General features: G+C 51.1%; 1 protein-coding gene and 1 pseudogene across 1 annotated transcript in view; both read left to right on the top strand.

Annotated features, from left to right (window-relative positions):
* The window catches only part of Sap30bp (SAP30 binding protein), a 31,883-nt gene extending 23,872 nt beyond the window's left edge, over nucleotides 1-8,011 (top strand). The window contains exons 6-11 of the mRNA XM_021175419.3: nucleotides 3,092-3,183; nucleotides 3,944-4,004; nucleotides 4,307-4,358; nucleotides 5,034-5,092; nucleotides 6,405-6,489; nucleotides 6,712-8,011. Coding sequence (XP_021031078.1) covers nucleotides 3,092-3,183; nucleotides 3,944-4,004; nucleotides 4,307-4,358; nucleotides 5,034-5,092; nucleotides 6,405-6,489; nucleotides 6,712-6,893 — 531 coding nt within the window. The 3' untranslated portion in view covers nucleotides 6,894-8,011. The remainder of the gene's footprint in view (nucleotides 1-3,091; nucleotides 3,184-3,943; nucleotides 4,005-4,306; nucleotides 4,359-5,033; nucleotides 5,093-6,404; nucleotides 6,490-6,711) is intronic.
* Nucleotides 1,130-2,021, top strand: LOC110306227 (small integral membrane protein 29 pseudogene; annotated as a pseudogene).
* Nucleotides 8,012-13,518: the final 5,507 nt, after the last annotated feature.

The following is a 13,518-nucleotide window of genomic DNA, read 5'->3' as shown; positions in this document are numbered from 1 at the left end:
CAGCCACCCCAGCACAGCTTTCTTTTGTTTTGTTGGGATTTTATTTTTTCGAGACAGGGTTTCTCTGTGTAGTCCTGGCTGTCCTAGAACTCACTTTGTAGATCAGGCTGGCCTTGAACTCAGAGATCCGCCTGCCTCTGTCTCCCAAGTGCTGGGATTAAATCGTGCACCACTGCTGCTGGCCTTCAGAGCTCTTAAATACAGGATATTCCATCCTTTCTTTAATATTCATTTACTGATCCTGTTGGGAGTATGAACCATGGCATTAAACAAACAGCAAAACCTCTGATAGACCATAGCGACTGTAAGGCAGGGCTCACCTCAAATTGCTGAGCCTCTTGTGGAAGGAAGAAGGACTCCCCGCAGTGCCCCTGACGTAACACAAGGAAAGCAGCTCACACTGCCAGCTTCTCGCTCCCTGGTAACAAAGTGCTTTGCCAACCGCTCAGGCTTCGTCATGCCTAGCTCAGCAGAAAGTTGGATTTGGCCTTCTGACCAGGGGAGTGGTCACCTCTTCTAAAAAGTGCCTGGGATACTACCCAGGACCTAGCAGGCAAAGTGTTCCCGCAGGGAACCCGCAGTTGGCCCTTATTATTGGACCACAAATTGTGTTCCTGGCTCAGAGCGCTCTTCTCAGAGGAGGCTCTGCCCTGAGTGGCGTGTCTGGGGTGTCTTCACTGGCGGCAGCAGGAGACATTAATGCTGTCAATTTTAAGAATTCTGTTGCTGTGATTTAAAAAACTATAGCTAAGCTGGGCAGTGGTGGCATGCACTTGGGAGGCAGAGGCAGGCGGATTTCTGAGTTCCAGGCCAGCCTGGTCTACAGAGTGAGTTCCAGGACAACCAGGGCTACATGGAAGGGGTTGTGGGGGAGGGAGAACTGTAGCTAAGCTGGACAGTGGTGGCTCACAGTTTTTTGTTTTTGTTTTTGTTTTTGTTTTTTTTAAAGATTTATTTATTTATTATATGTAAGTACACTGTAGCTGTCTTCAGACACTCCAGAAGAGGGCACCAGATCTCGTTACGGATGGTTGTGAGCCACCATGTGGTTGCTGGGATTTGAACTCTGGACCTTCGGAAGAGCAGTCGGGTGCTCTTACCCACTGAGCCATCTCACCAGCCCTGTTTTTGTTTTTTTAAGATATATTTATTTATTATATGTAAGTATACTGTAGCTGTCTTCAGACTCTCCAGAAGAGGGAGTCAGATCTCATTACAGATGGTTTTGAGCCACCATGTGGTTGCTGAGAACCGAACTCAGGACCTTCAGAAGAGCAGTCAGTGCTCTTAACCACTGAGCCATCTCTCCAGCCCAGTGGCTCACACTTTTAATCCCAGCACTTGGGAGGCAGAGGTAGGCAGATCTCTTGAATTTGAGGCAAGCCTGGTCTAGTCTATAGAATGAGTTCTAGGACAACCTGGGGTCAAAAAACAAACGAACAAATAATAAAAACAAAACAAAAACAGAACAGACTGGCCTACAGGCCAGTCTTATGAAGACATTAAGATTCCCTCTTCCCTTGGGGGCCGGGGCCAACCCAAGGTGTTGCTGTCAGGGCTGCACGGTGGGAGGGAGTCCAGAGGAGACGCCTTCCCGAGGCCACCACTGCTCATGCAGTCCATCCATTCAGCCATCTGGCTACTGATGTCATGAGTAACACAACAGTGCCCAATGCCCCCCAGGCCAACAGCGACTCTATGGTGGGCTATGTGCTGGGGCCCTTCTTCCTCATCACCCTGGTCAGAGTAGTGGTGGCCGTGGTAATGGATGTGCAGAAGAAAAAGTGGGTGGACCGGCTTCGCCATCACCTGCTTCCCATGTATAGCTATGACCCTATGGAAGAAATACAGGAAGTTGAGTAGGAGCTGCCATCTGATGTGGGAGACCCCAAGATGGTTCATGGCTGGCAGAGCAGCTACCAGCACAAGCGGATGCCCCTGCTGGACATCAAGATATGACCATTCACACCCCGCCATTCACCACCCACCCAGATATAGGTACAGGAGCGTCTGTCTATTCTGAGCACCTACAGCTGGCCCCAAGCCAAGCCTTCCAGGCACTGATGGGCCTCTCTTCCACACTAGCCTATTCACATAGTGACAGGTCCAGATGTATAGGTGTATATGTGTATATGTTTTATAAATAAAAACTTTTGTGGCTTCAAAAAAAAAAAAAAGGGTGTCGGCCGTGGTGGCGCATGCCTTTAATCTCAGCACTGGGGAGGCAGAGGCAGGCGGATTTCTGAGTTCAAGAACAGCCTGGTCTACAAAGTGAGTTCCAGGACAGCCAGGGCTATACAGAGAAACCCTATCTTGATAAACCAAAAAATAAAAAATAAAAAAAAAAAAAGATTCCCTCTTCCCAGGTATGTCTAGGTCAGTGTCAAGTTGACAAAAAACAGCCAACACAGCATCTGTTAGAGGCTTTGTCTCTGCCCTGTATCACCAGCTTGGATGCTGGCAATAGGTTGGTTGGTTGGTTGGTTTTTCTAGGCTGGGGTCCATGGAGGGGTTTTGGTGAGCAATTAGATCCAGACCCTTGCTTGTGTCCCACAGTTAACTGACATGAGCCAGTTCTTTCCGACACCTTACAGAGGACATTCAAAGGTGTGACTCAGCAGTAAAGCATGTACCTGCCCTGCAGTGAGGCCCGCGTACATCCCAAGCACCAGCGATTGTTTGTTTGTTTTGTTTGTTTGTTTGAAAGCATCTAGGAAGTTTGAGACCAACTATAAGTCTCTCTTTCTCCCTCTAAGATGATGACGCTTTCCCGGGTCTCCTGACCCTCAGATCTGCACGTCAGCTCCTAAGACGTTATGCTCCTCTTTGTGTCTGGGAGCTGATAACCAGTTGTCCCTTTGTTGCTTGGCTTCCAGTGGCTTCTGACTTGACCTTTCTCCCATTCTCCACACTGACCTCCAGACTAGCTCAGCAGAAATCAGCGATGCAAACTGACTGGCTTGGGCTCGACTTGCCTGTGCCTAACTCTGGTCAGAGGCAGGGTGGAAGGTTAGACTGTGATTGGAGTCAGGTGTCAGTTGGATGGTGGGGGACAGGCTTCTGTCAAGCTTACCCTCTGTCCCCTCCATAGGATAAGATCCAGAAGCTCTACGAGCGGAAGATAAAGGAGGGGATGGATATGAACTACATCATCCAAAGGAAGAAGGAGTTCCGCAACCCCAGGTGAGGTTTGCCTGAGCCTGTCGGCAAGACGAGGACCAGGAAAGGCTTGTGAAGGGGGCGAGGAGAGCCCAAAGTGACTCCACCCAGACTTCCACTTACACTGGATGCCCGGTAGACACACCAGAGATTTACTCGTAAAATACAGGTTCAGGTTGTGAGCCAGTCCTCCGTGATGGCTAAGAGGCCTGGCTGGGTTCTGCTCCCCTCCCTGGCCCTAAAGGAGGACATTCAGCAAGATAATCACCAGAGGTCCTTCCAACCCAAAAAGCACGGCTGAGCCCCTGGGTAAAGGACAAGGTGTGTCTGGGTCTGTTATGGGTGTCTGAGATAGGATCCCAGTATGTAGCCCTGTCTGGCCTTGAACTCACAGAATCTATCTGCCTCTGCCTCCCACATGCTGGAACTAGAGTGCTATAGTTAAAGGTGTGCATCACCATGCCTGGCTGTGTCCCGGGGCTAGTAAAACACCCGGGAAGAAGTGCCCTGTGTCAGCCATGCGCGGGCTGCACTAGACATAGCATTCAGATATTGTCCTCACCGCCTCGCCCTGGCCCCAGCTGCAGCCTCTCTGAGGAGGGTGCAGAGCAAACATGAGGAGGAGGCAGGCATCCCATCTGGAGGCTGCTGTGTTGGTAGAAGTGAGCTAAGTTTAGAGGCCTCATCTCTTTGTCATTGTTCGCAGAGCCGGTGGTTCTAGTTCCATACAGGAATATGGGACCAGTACCAAGCCTGCTCACGGATTCTTTTGTTCCCTTTTCAGCATCTACGAGAAACTGATCCAGTTCTGTGCCATTGATGAGCTGGGCACCAACTACCCAAAGGTATGTCCTATACACAGAGCCCGGAGAGCGGTGGAGCTTGCTGTAGTGGGTGTGACTGCACGCCACAGAAGGTCCATGGAGCAGCTCTGCTTGAGTTCCCTGGGTCCTAACCAGTTAGAAGCCAGGAGTGGGCCCGCTGCCCTGCCGCCAGCTGAGCAAATGCTCATTCTCTGCTCTTAGGAGCGTCCTGGTTCTGGGCCTGGTGGTCAGGGAGCCAGCTGAAGCCCTGCCCTAGGGAGCTCCGTGTCTGGGCCCTGTGCACTGATGGTCGCTCTGACTGCAACTTAACCTTCTCTTTCCAGGATATGTTCGATCCCCACGGCTGGTCTGAAGACTCCTACTATGAGGCATTAGGTAACCTGTTAGCCTTCTGTTTATCTACCTACCCACACACCCATCCGTCTGTCCATCCAGGCAGTGCCCACAGGGCTGAATTAATGTGAGCAAAGTGTGGTACAGCGGGAAACCTTTGGCAAGCAGTGTGCTGACCTGGCCAAAGGACTGGGGAGGCCCTGTTGAGGAGACTATTAGAGCTAAGGTTTGGAGAGGTCCAGGGGCTAGAATGCTCAAGGCAGAGGAGGTGTGTGTTCTAAGGCCAGTGACCACAGCACAGAGAACTGGGAGTAATTTCAGAGCCTGAGCCTGTAAGTCCCCGTCACAAGCCAGAAGCTTGTGAACCAGGCCCTGGCTCCTTAGTGCACGTATGTGTGGCCCTTACAAGCTTTGCCTTATTTTGAGTTAGTTACCAATATTTTTATTTACAATAAAAGTCTGCGTCTGAGTTTCTTAGTAGGACGGTAGTTCCCACTGTTAAGCTCAGGAGCAGCCTACCCTTCCCTAGGATTGCAGCCCCTGTGACAGAGCCTTGGTCCAGGCCCATGGTCCATGCTGACCAGGGCCTAGCACCTGATCCTGCCAAGTGCAGAAGGTTGCTGAGCCCGTGTACACCTCTAGGCCAGTATAAAGAATGCAAGGTCCAGGCAGTGACCTCCCCAGTCACACACTGCTCATAGCAGCCTGTCCCCACAGCCAAGGCCCAGAAGATTGAAATGGACAAATTAGAAAAGGCCAAAAAGGAGCGAACCAAAGTAAGTGATGCCCCTGGGGTGGACATGGTATATGGGGGGGAGGGCTTCTGTGGGGTAGCGTGGGACTGGGGGCGTGGACTGTGTAGGGGGGGAGGTGCTGTGTGGGGTGGTCTGTGGGGGTAGAATGGACTGCTGGGGGTGTGGACTGTATGTAGCATGGACTGCTGTGGGGGTCCCGCTGGCAGAGTGGAAGAATCAGGCTTCCCCGGCTCCCTTCACCCTGCTCTTCATTGTCTAGTGAGGCTTTGAGCTGCCTTGACCATGGCCTCTGTGATGAGCAGATGGCTGTGCCCAACCCCTGACTCAGCGTTCCCTGCATTCTGCCCTTCCTTCCTTATCCCCCTTTGCAGAGCCCTGGTGGCTTTGTCTCTTACAGTTCTTTGATGCCTCCCCAGCCTGATCAGAAGTTGGTATTCCTTCTGAGAGTCCCCTTGGATCTCATGTCTGAAAGCCACATAAGCTGCCATGTTGGACACCAAGCGCCACTTATGTAGCAGTGTCATCAGAGGGGGTCTTTCAGGAGTTTCAGATCCCCTGACTGTTAGCTGGACATCAGGACACCTCCTCCTCCTGTGTTTAGGGCTGAATTCCTCCAGGCTGCGGGCTACAAGGCCGGGTGTGCTGCTGGCCCTCTCTGAGGGCTTTGTAGCCAAGAATGTGGGAGGGGTGGGAGGGAAGAACTAGGTTTCTTGTCCTTTTTAAAAATTTACGTATGTATTTTATGTATATGAGTGCTCTATTTGCATGTATGCCTGTGTGACAAAAGAGGGCTTCAGATCTCATTATAGATGGTTGTGAGCCACCATGTGGGTGCTGGGACTGAACTCTGGAAAAGAACTGGTGCTCTTAACCATTGAGCTGTCTCTCCAGCCCCAAGTTTCTCATTCTTAACTGTTGAGTGAATCAACGGTTCTTGATTCACTTCTTTCTCTTTCCTCCTCCCTCCAAACCCCAGGTTTATTGAAGGTCTGGAGACCACACCTGTCCTTCTCCTGTGCAGTAGTATCACTTCCTCTGGGTGTGAGGAGGAGAGGCCTGGCACCTGGCTTAGGGGGACAGTGGGCAGGGATGCCAGGCATTGCAGTAACTTGTGATGCTGGGAGGTATCCCACATCTGTTGGGAAAGTTCTTGAAAGAGTGATAAAAGCCCCTTCAGGCATCTCCCCCTCTCCCCGGTGCTCCCAGCCAAGATGGGTTTCAGGGCCTCTTTTGTGTAATGCCAAACTCCTGTGCCCTGGGAGCAGACAGACGGACAACACAGGAAATGGACACGCGGCTCTGCAGTGGTCTCATTGTCCTCTCTCCCCTCCAGATTGAGTTTGTAACGGGAACCAAGAAAGGCACCACAACCAATGCCACAGCCACCACCACCAGCACTGCCAGCACAGCTGTTGCAGGTACAGGTTGCTCATCCCGTCCCCGCACTGCCTCGGGGCCTCCGAGTTCCTGGGTTTGTCTAGAGAGGGTCTGTGCCAGGCTCGGCCTTGCTGTGCTCTGCTGAGTGTGAGCATAGCAAGGCTCCCTGATCACTGGCTCCCCTCTGGGGTCCTGGACCTAAGCCTGCCTCTGGGTCCTGTTGGTTGGTGCTGATCTTGACCCATCTCTTGTATCACCTCTAGATGCCCAGAAGAGGAAGAGCAAGTGGGACTCTGCCATCCCCGTGACGACAATAGCGCAGCCAACCATCCTTACCACCACAGCCACCCTGCCAGCAGTGGTCACTGTCACCACTAGTGCCAGTGGCTCCAAGACCACCGTCATCTCTGCTGTGGGCACCATTGTGAAGAAGGCCAAGCAGTGACAAGAGGATGCCCAGGACTGGCAGTGACCAGAGGATGCCCCAGGACTGGCAGGACTGTGCAGTCCAGTAGCTTCCACCCACTGGGAGGTGCCACTCTGTGTGTTTAGGACTGAGATGCACTCCCTACATGCCTTCCAAGAGGAGCCTCTCTGATATTCCAGCCGGAAGGACATTACAGCAGAGGCAATGGTGTGCACTGGACAGGGTTTGTCCATACACCTCTTGGGTTTCACCCAATTAAAAGTACTGCTTCTTGGATCCTGGCATGTCAGGTGGACTGGCCTCTCCCATGCTGTGTTCGGGCAAACCTGAAGTTCAGTTGCCTCTCGTGACAGTCAAGATGTTGCTCAGGATGAACAGTGCTTGACAGGCCGTGGGAGTGCTCAGAGGGGCAGCCCAGGGAGCACCCGTGCTCATTCCCAGTGTATGCCCAGGGCGTGGGCAGGTGGGTGCTCAAGGAGGGGCCAGACACACATCCTTTCCTGTTGTCTGTTTTCCTATTTTCCTGATCCTCAACAATTCTCAGGCCATAGCAGAGGCCGCTGCTCTCTTGGGTGCAGTTAAACACTCCCTACAGTGCTTCTGATACACACCCAGGCTTTTGAAATCAGGCCAGATAACAGAGGGCTGGGATGTGATTCCCAACCTGCCCAGGGCAGGAGCAAAGTGTGGGCACCTGGCCAAGGCCGCCCCAGCCCCTCAGTGCCCAGTGAGTGTGGCCAGCAGGATCCACGCAGTGGGAGAGATGAATCACCCCTGCCCTGGTCAGGGCAGCGGCTCATTGTTTATGTAAAGGCTGTGCTCTTGGGAAGGTCTCTGCCACCCCACCCTTCCTATGTCGTTATCTCTGCCCAGCAGCAGCCCCTGGGTAGCACCAGTGGCCACTCTTAGGGCCAGGATCCGCCAGCCCAACGCCAGACAGAGGGAAGACTTGTCTTTTGTGCCCCCTGGCAGCTCTCCTTCACACTCAGCGGAAGGGCTGAGTGTCAAAAGAGGAAGTGGGGCTGTGAAGGGTCCCCATGCTTCCGTGGGACCAACAGAGACACAGCCTCTGAGGTTGTGTTTGGTATTTGTGTGACCTGGGGACTGACACGCCCATGAAATCTCTAAAATGAAAACCTAGTCACTGTTGTCCCTTTCTGTCCTTGAGTGCACTCTGTGTCCTGAGCATCTCTGGAAAGGTCTACCCTGCAGGGGACTCAGGGCACCCAGGTCTGAGTAGGCAGCTCAGGAGATCGGAGGGCACCAGCACCTTGGCTCTGGAGTCCAGTCTGCAGCAGCCCTGAACCAGTCCTGAGGAGCCTCAGTAACAATTCCTGCGGGTGTTGGGAGGGGTCTAAGATGGTGAAGCAGGAGCTTTGCAGAGCTGATATGAGATCAGCCACATCCCCACCAAGAACTAATTAGATAGGGTCTCATGGAGCCGAGGCTTTGAATGTCTGATCCTCCTGCCCCTTCTTCCCAAGGGCTGGGATTACGGACATGAATCATCACACTTAATTTGTATGGTGTACGCGATTGAGTCCAGGGCTTCCTGCATGCTAGGCAAACGCCAAGTGAACTACATTCCCCACTTCTGTCAGGAATGTGTGGGAATGGGATGCTGAGGACCTGGCTGTTCACTGGGCGTCTCCAGACTGTCAGTGCTGCCAGTTCACCGTCTTCTTTTCTGTAGCTCAGGATCCAGGCTGAGGGATTGCAGCAGCCCACATTTGGTGTGTGTCCTCCAGTTAGCCTATCAGCGGAGTCCTTCACGGCCATGCTCAGAAGCTGGGTAATCCCCACAGGTTTGTCTGGAGGCTTGTCTGCTAAGGTTGAGCGCCAACCATCACAGAGTGGTGGGTGGTTCTGCACCTTGGGTTGGTCACCTGACTCGGTTCGACACCCCTTTGCCCCAGGTTCACTCTGACTAGATTCCTGAGCCTCGCTTGAGTAAGGCCTACCACTGTTGCCAGTGCTCCTGTGCTGTAGGCCAAGCGATAGGCAGGCCACTATTTTGTGCTTTGCACTTTTATATGTTAGGGTGCTTGGGATCAAACCCGGGCTTCCTGTTCTACCACTGAGCCAATTCCAGGTTCCAGGCCCTTCTGAGGAGGAGAGGTGTTGCCCAGACTAGCCTCAAATGAGTCTCTTGCCCCTGCCTACCAAGGGCTGGAATTATAGGTGTAACTGCATACGAGGCTTGGTTTTGTTTGGTTTGAGCAGGGGGTGGTAAAGAGTCAAGACAGAATTTCTCTATGTAATGGCCCTGGTTGTCCTGGAACTCACTGTGTAGACCAGGCTGGCATTGAACTAACAGGAGTTCCTTCTGAGTCTGCCTCCCAAGTGCTGGGATTAAAGCTGTACACCACCACGCCTGCCTTTGGACTTGTGGGGCTGTTTGGTTTGGTTTTGTTTTGAGTTGGAGTTTGGGACCATGAGGTGGCCTTGTGAATAAAGCACTTGCTGCGCACACACAGGGATCCCGGCACCCACAGGAGCTGCGCTAGACGTGTGCTGGGGCAGAAAGCCCTTGCTGGAAGAGGTAAGATTGAAAGCAATGGAAGAAGACATCCCACAGCATCAAGCTCCACCCGTGCACACACACACAAGCGAACGGCGTGTGTGCCTGCACACAGAGAAGCGGCTGGGACTTAGAGGGGTGTGCTGGTGTTTATACCCGGCTCTTAGTTTGTATGTTGTGGATGGATTTGGGGTGATCTTCAGGAGAATATGGAGCAGCCAGGTGCAGAACAGTGAGAACCGTGTGCTTCACTGTGTGAAGGGAAGGGAGAAAATTCATGACAGTGGCGCAGTACAGAGCATGTGCTGCTCTTGACCCTGGATTGGTTCTCAGCACCCATGTCCAGTATCTCACTGTGACTCCAGTTCCAGCTGGAGCCCATGAGACACAGACCTGGGGAGCCTGCATTCACATGCATGTGTGCACACAGAGACACAAGTAATTTAGAATAAAATCCTTGGAAGAAAAGAAAGTTACACAAGACTTGGGGGCGGGGGGGGGGGAGACTCTGTTAGAGCATGCAACTCAACAAGCAGGAGACCCTGGTGTCAATTCCCAGGGGAAAATAAAAGGAAAAAAAGCTAGCTCCCTGGTGTTAATTAGAAGGTTGAATATTTGTGATATTTAAGAACACACTCCAGTAGCAATGCACCCAGATCTTGAGTCCACACCACAAACAACAGGCTCTGTGGAGAAAGACTGATTTCAGAATCCGAGTGGGACCAGGGAAGCTTGTTCCAGAAAACGAGGCTCCTGAGCCTAGGAGCCATCTTGATTGGTTTTGTTGTTGATTTCTTGGGTTTTCAAACAGAGTCTTGCTGGGTGTAGTGGCCTTTAATCCCAGCACTTGGGAGGCAGAGGCAGGCGGATTTCTGAGTTCGAGGCCAACCTGGTCTACAGAGTGAGTTCCAGGACAGCCAGGGCTACACAGAGAAACCCTGTCTTGGAAAAAAAAAAAAGAAAGAAAAACAAAACAAAAAGAAACCAGAGTCTTGCTGTGTAACTAAGAGAAATCCAATTCGGCTCCCGTCTGCAGCCGTTCTCATCTCAGCCTCCAAAGCCAAGGATACAAGCATGTGAGACCCACCATGCTGGACGAAAAGTTATTGGAATGGGATGGAGGTGGGGGTAGGTTGAAACAGGGTCAAAGAGCTGTTTGGAAGAGATTTCTCCACTTGCCTCATTTCATTCAATGTAACAGTGTTCTGAGTATGATAGTGCAGCCCTTTGATTCCAGTACTCCAGACAAAATGGGGGGGGGGGGGCAGTGGTGGTGCACACCTTTAATCCCAGCACTCGGAAGGCAGAGGCAGGCGGATTTCTGAGTTCCAGGACAGCCAGGACTACACAGAGAAACCCTGTCTCAAAAACAAAAACAGAATAAAGAAAAACTGCAGTGAATTGTAAACTGTTGAGTACATAAAAATCTATTCTCGAGCCGGGCGTGGTGGCCCACGCCTTTAATCCCAGCACTCAGGAGACAGAGGCAGGAGGATTTCTGAGTTTGAGGCCAGCCTGGTCTACAAAGTGAGTTCCAGGACAGCCAGGGCTACACAGAGAAACCCTGTCTCAAAAAAAAAAAAAAAAAAAAAAAAAAAAAAAATCTCTTCTCTCACTGTGTTTATTGTATGTAAAGGTGTTTGCCTTCATATACATCTCTGCACCATAAGGGCACATGATCTCCATGGAGGCCAAAGGTGCTTCAAGTCCTATGGAACTGGAGTTCCAGGTGATTGTGAGCCTGCACATAGGTGCTGAGAATTGAGCCCTAGTCCTCAGCAAGAACTGCCAGAGCCCTCTTAACCCGTGAGCCATATCCCCAGCCCCAGAGTGATATTTTCAAAAAGAAAAGTATGAGCCAAGCAGTGGTGGAACGAGTCTGTAATCCCAGCACTCAGGAGGCAAAGACTGAGGCAGTGGGAGCTCTGTAAATTCAAGGACAGCCTGATCTACAGAGCGAGTTCCAGGACAGCCAGGGCTACACAGAGAAACCCTGTCTTTAAAAATAATAAAAAAAAAATTTAAAAAGAAGAGGAGAAGCATGTATTTGCCACCACTAAAATTGCAAAATATCAAATCCTAATCCTGAAGTTGATAATTAAAAGTGACAGTTTGGCTGATAAAGGTCCTTCCCACCAACTCTGATGGCCTGAGTTCAGTCTCCAGGATCCCACATGGTGGAAGGGGAGCGTCCACTCCTGAAGACCCAAAGCACTAACCCCTAAACGTGAAGAAACCAAGGGGCTCGGTCCAGAAAGCTGCGGCCCTGGGGCCCTGCAGAGGAGCACACACCTCTTTAGAGGGCAGGGTGGGGGTGGGGGGTTGGAGGGGAACTGGCTTCTTAGAGAACGGAAGGGGGAAGCTGGTGTGCTTCTCAGATGAAAACGAGCATTGGAGTTGGTCCCCATGGTGATTATCTTTGGTAACATTTCCTCTGAGGAATTGCAGAATCTGTGGGTTTGCTTTTCAAAACTTGGCTCCAGTTTTGTTTTGGCTTTGGGTTTTTTGTTGGTTTTTTTTTTTTTTTTTGGTTTTTGTTTTGTTTTGTTTTGTTTTTTGTTTTGTTTTGTTTGGTTTGGTTTGGTTTTGGTTGGTTTTGGTTGGTTTTGGTTGGTTTTGTTTGTTTTGTTTGTTTTGTTTTGTTTTGGTTGGTTGGTTTAAGATGCAAAGAAAGGAAGAGGCAAAAGCAACTGGTCTGATTTCAGATTGGAAGGAAGTGGGCTCCCAGGAGACCCCAAGACTCAACTGGTCCAATCATTCATCTTGGTGGCCCCAGCCCTCCCAGGGTCATAAAGGTGGGTGAGGAAGGCACGCTCTGCTCCAAGAAGCAGACAACTGGATGTGTACATTCATAGCAGGAAATGACCAGGGAGTGAAGGGCAGAGCATGCTGACGGCGGGGGATAAAGGCGTATGTCTAAGCAGGGATTGCTCTGCGTCCTCAGAAATAACTGAGGTCATCCTGGGAATTCCCTCTTCAGTGATCTGGCCACATTGACATGTAGTTCTATAAGTTCATGGTTTTTCTCTTACCCTTCACATTTGTGTGTGTGTGTGTGTGTGTGTGTGTGCGCGCGTGCGCGCGCGCGCGCGCGCGCGCGTACACACTTGCAGGGTTGACACATACCTGCATACCTGCATGTGTAAAAAGACCAGAGGTTGACATCAGATCATCAGATGCCTTTTTAAAATGTGTATGTGGGTGTTTTGCCTGCACGTATGTAGTATGTAAGTTACGTGGTGGTGGTTGCCAGGGAGATCAGAAGGGGGCATCTGACCTCTTAAAATCAGAGTTATGAGTGGTTGTGAGCCACCACGTGAGAACTGGAAAGCCTCTGAAAGAAGAACACACACTCTTAGCTAGTTACCAGTATCACCTGACTTTTTTATTTTTTATTTTATTTATTTACTTGATGGTTTGTTTGTTTGTTTGTTTGCAAGACAGGGTTGTACTGTGTAGCCCTGGCTGGCCTGGAACTCACTATGTAGACCAGGAGGGCCTTGAGCTCTATCTCTGCCCCCTAAGTGCTGAGATCAAAGGTGCACACCACCACACCTGGCCCGCCTTATTTCTCGTGTGTGTGTGTGTGTGTGTGTGTGTGTGTGTGTGTATACACACACATACCTCGGTACACCTGTGGAGATCAGAAAGCAACTCCGTGAAGCGGGTTTTCACCTTCTACATTCATGTGAGCTCCAGGATTGAACTCAGGTCCAGAGGCACCCTAGTCCACAGAGCTATCCAGCTGCCCTCCACTTTACTTTTGAGACAGGATTTTACACTGGCTAGCCACCTGCCTCTACCCGCCGGGGCTACAGGAGCATGTCAGCAACCCCAGCATTTCCCTGAACACGGTTTCTCACGCTTGAATGGCAAGCACCTCCCTGACTGGGCAAAACTAGACTCATCCAAGACTCTGATCCTGAAGGGAAAAAAAAAGTCAATGTGAAGAGTGAAAAACTAAACTAGATTAGGAAGGAGACGTGGTCAGATGTGTGTAACAGGAATTAGCATTCAAAATGGATTCCAAAGGAAATCCTTGTGCTAGACATGCCCGGGCAGTTAGGAAAATGTAAACACAGGCTGAGTCACAGGTTACCTAACAGACACGACGCTGTTCGT

Source organism: Mus caroli, unplaced genomic scaffold, assembly GCF_978045245.1.
Source record: "Mus caroli unplaced genomic scaffold, Mus_caroli_1 scaffold_13, whole genome shotgun sequence".
In the NCBI taxonomy this organism is placed as follows: Eukaryota; Metazoa; Chordata; class Mammalia; order Rodentia; family Muridae; genus Mus; species Mus caroli.
The sequence above is the reverse complement of the archived record's forward strand: the minus strand, read 5'-3'. Positions and strand labels throughout refer to the sequence as shown.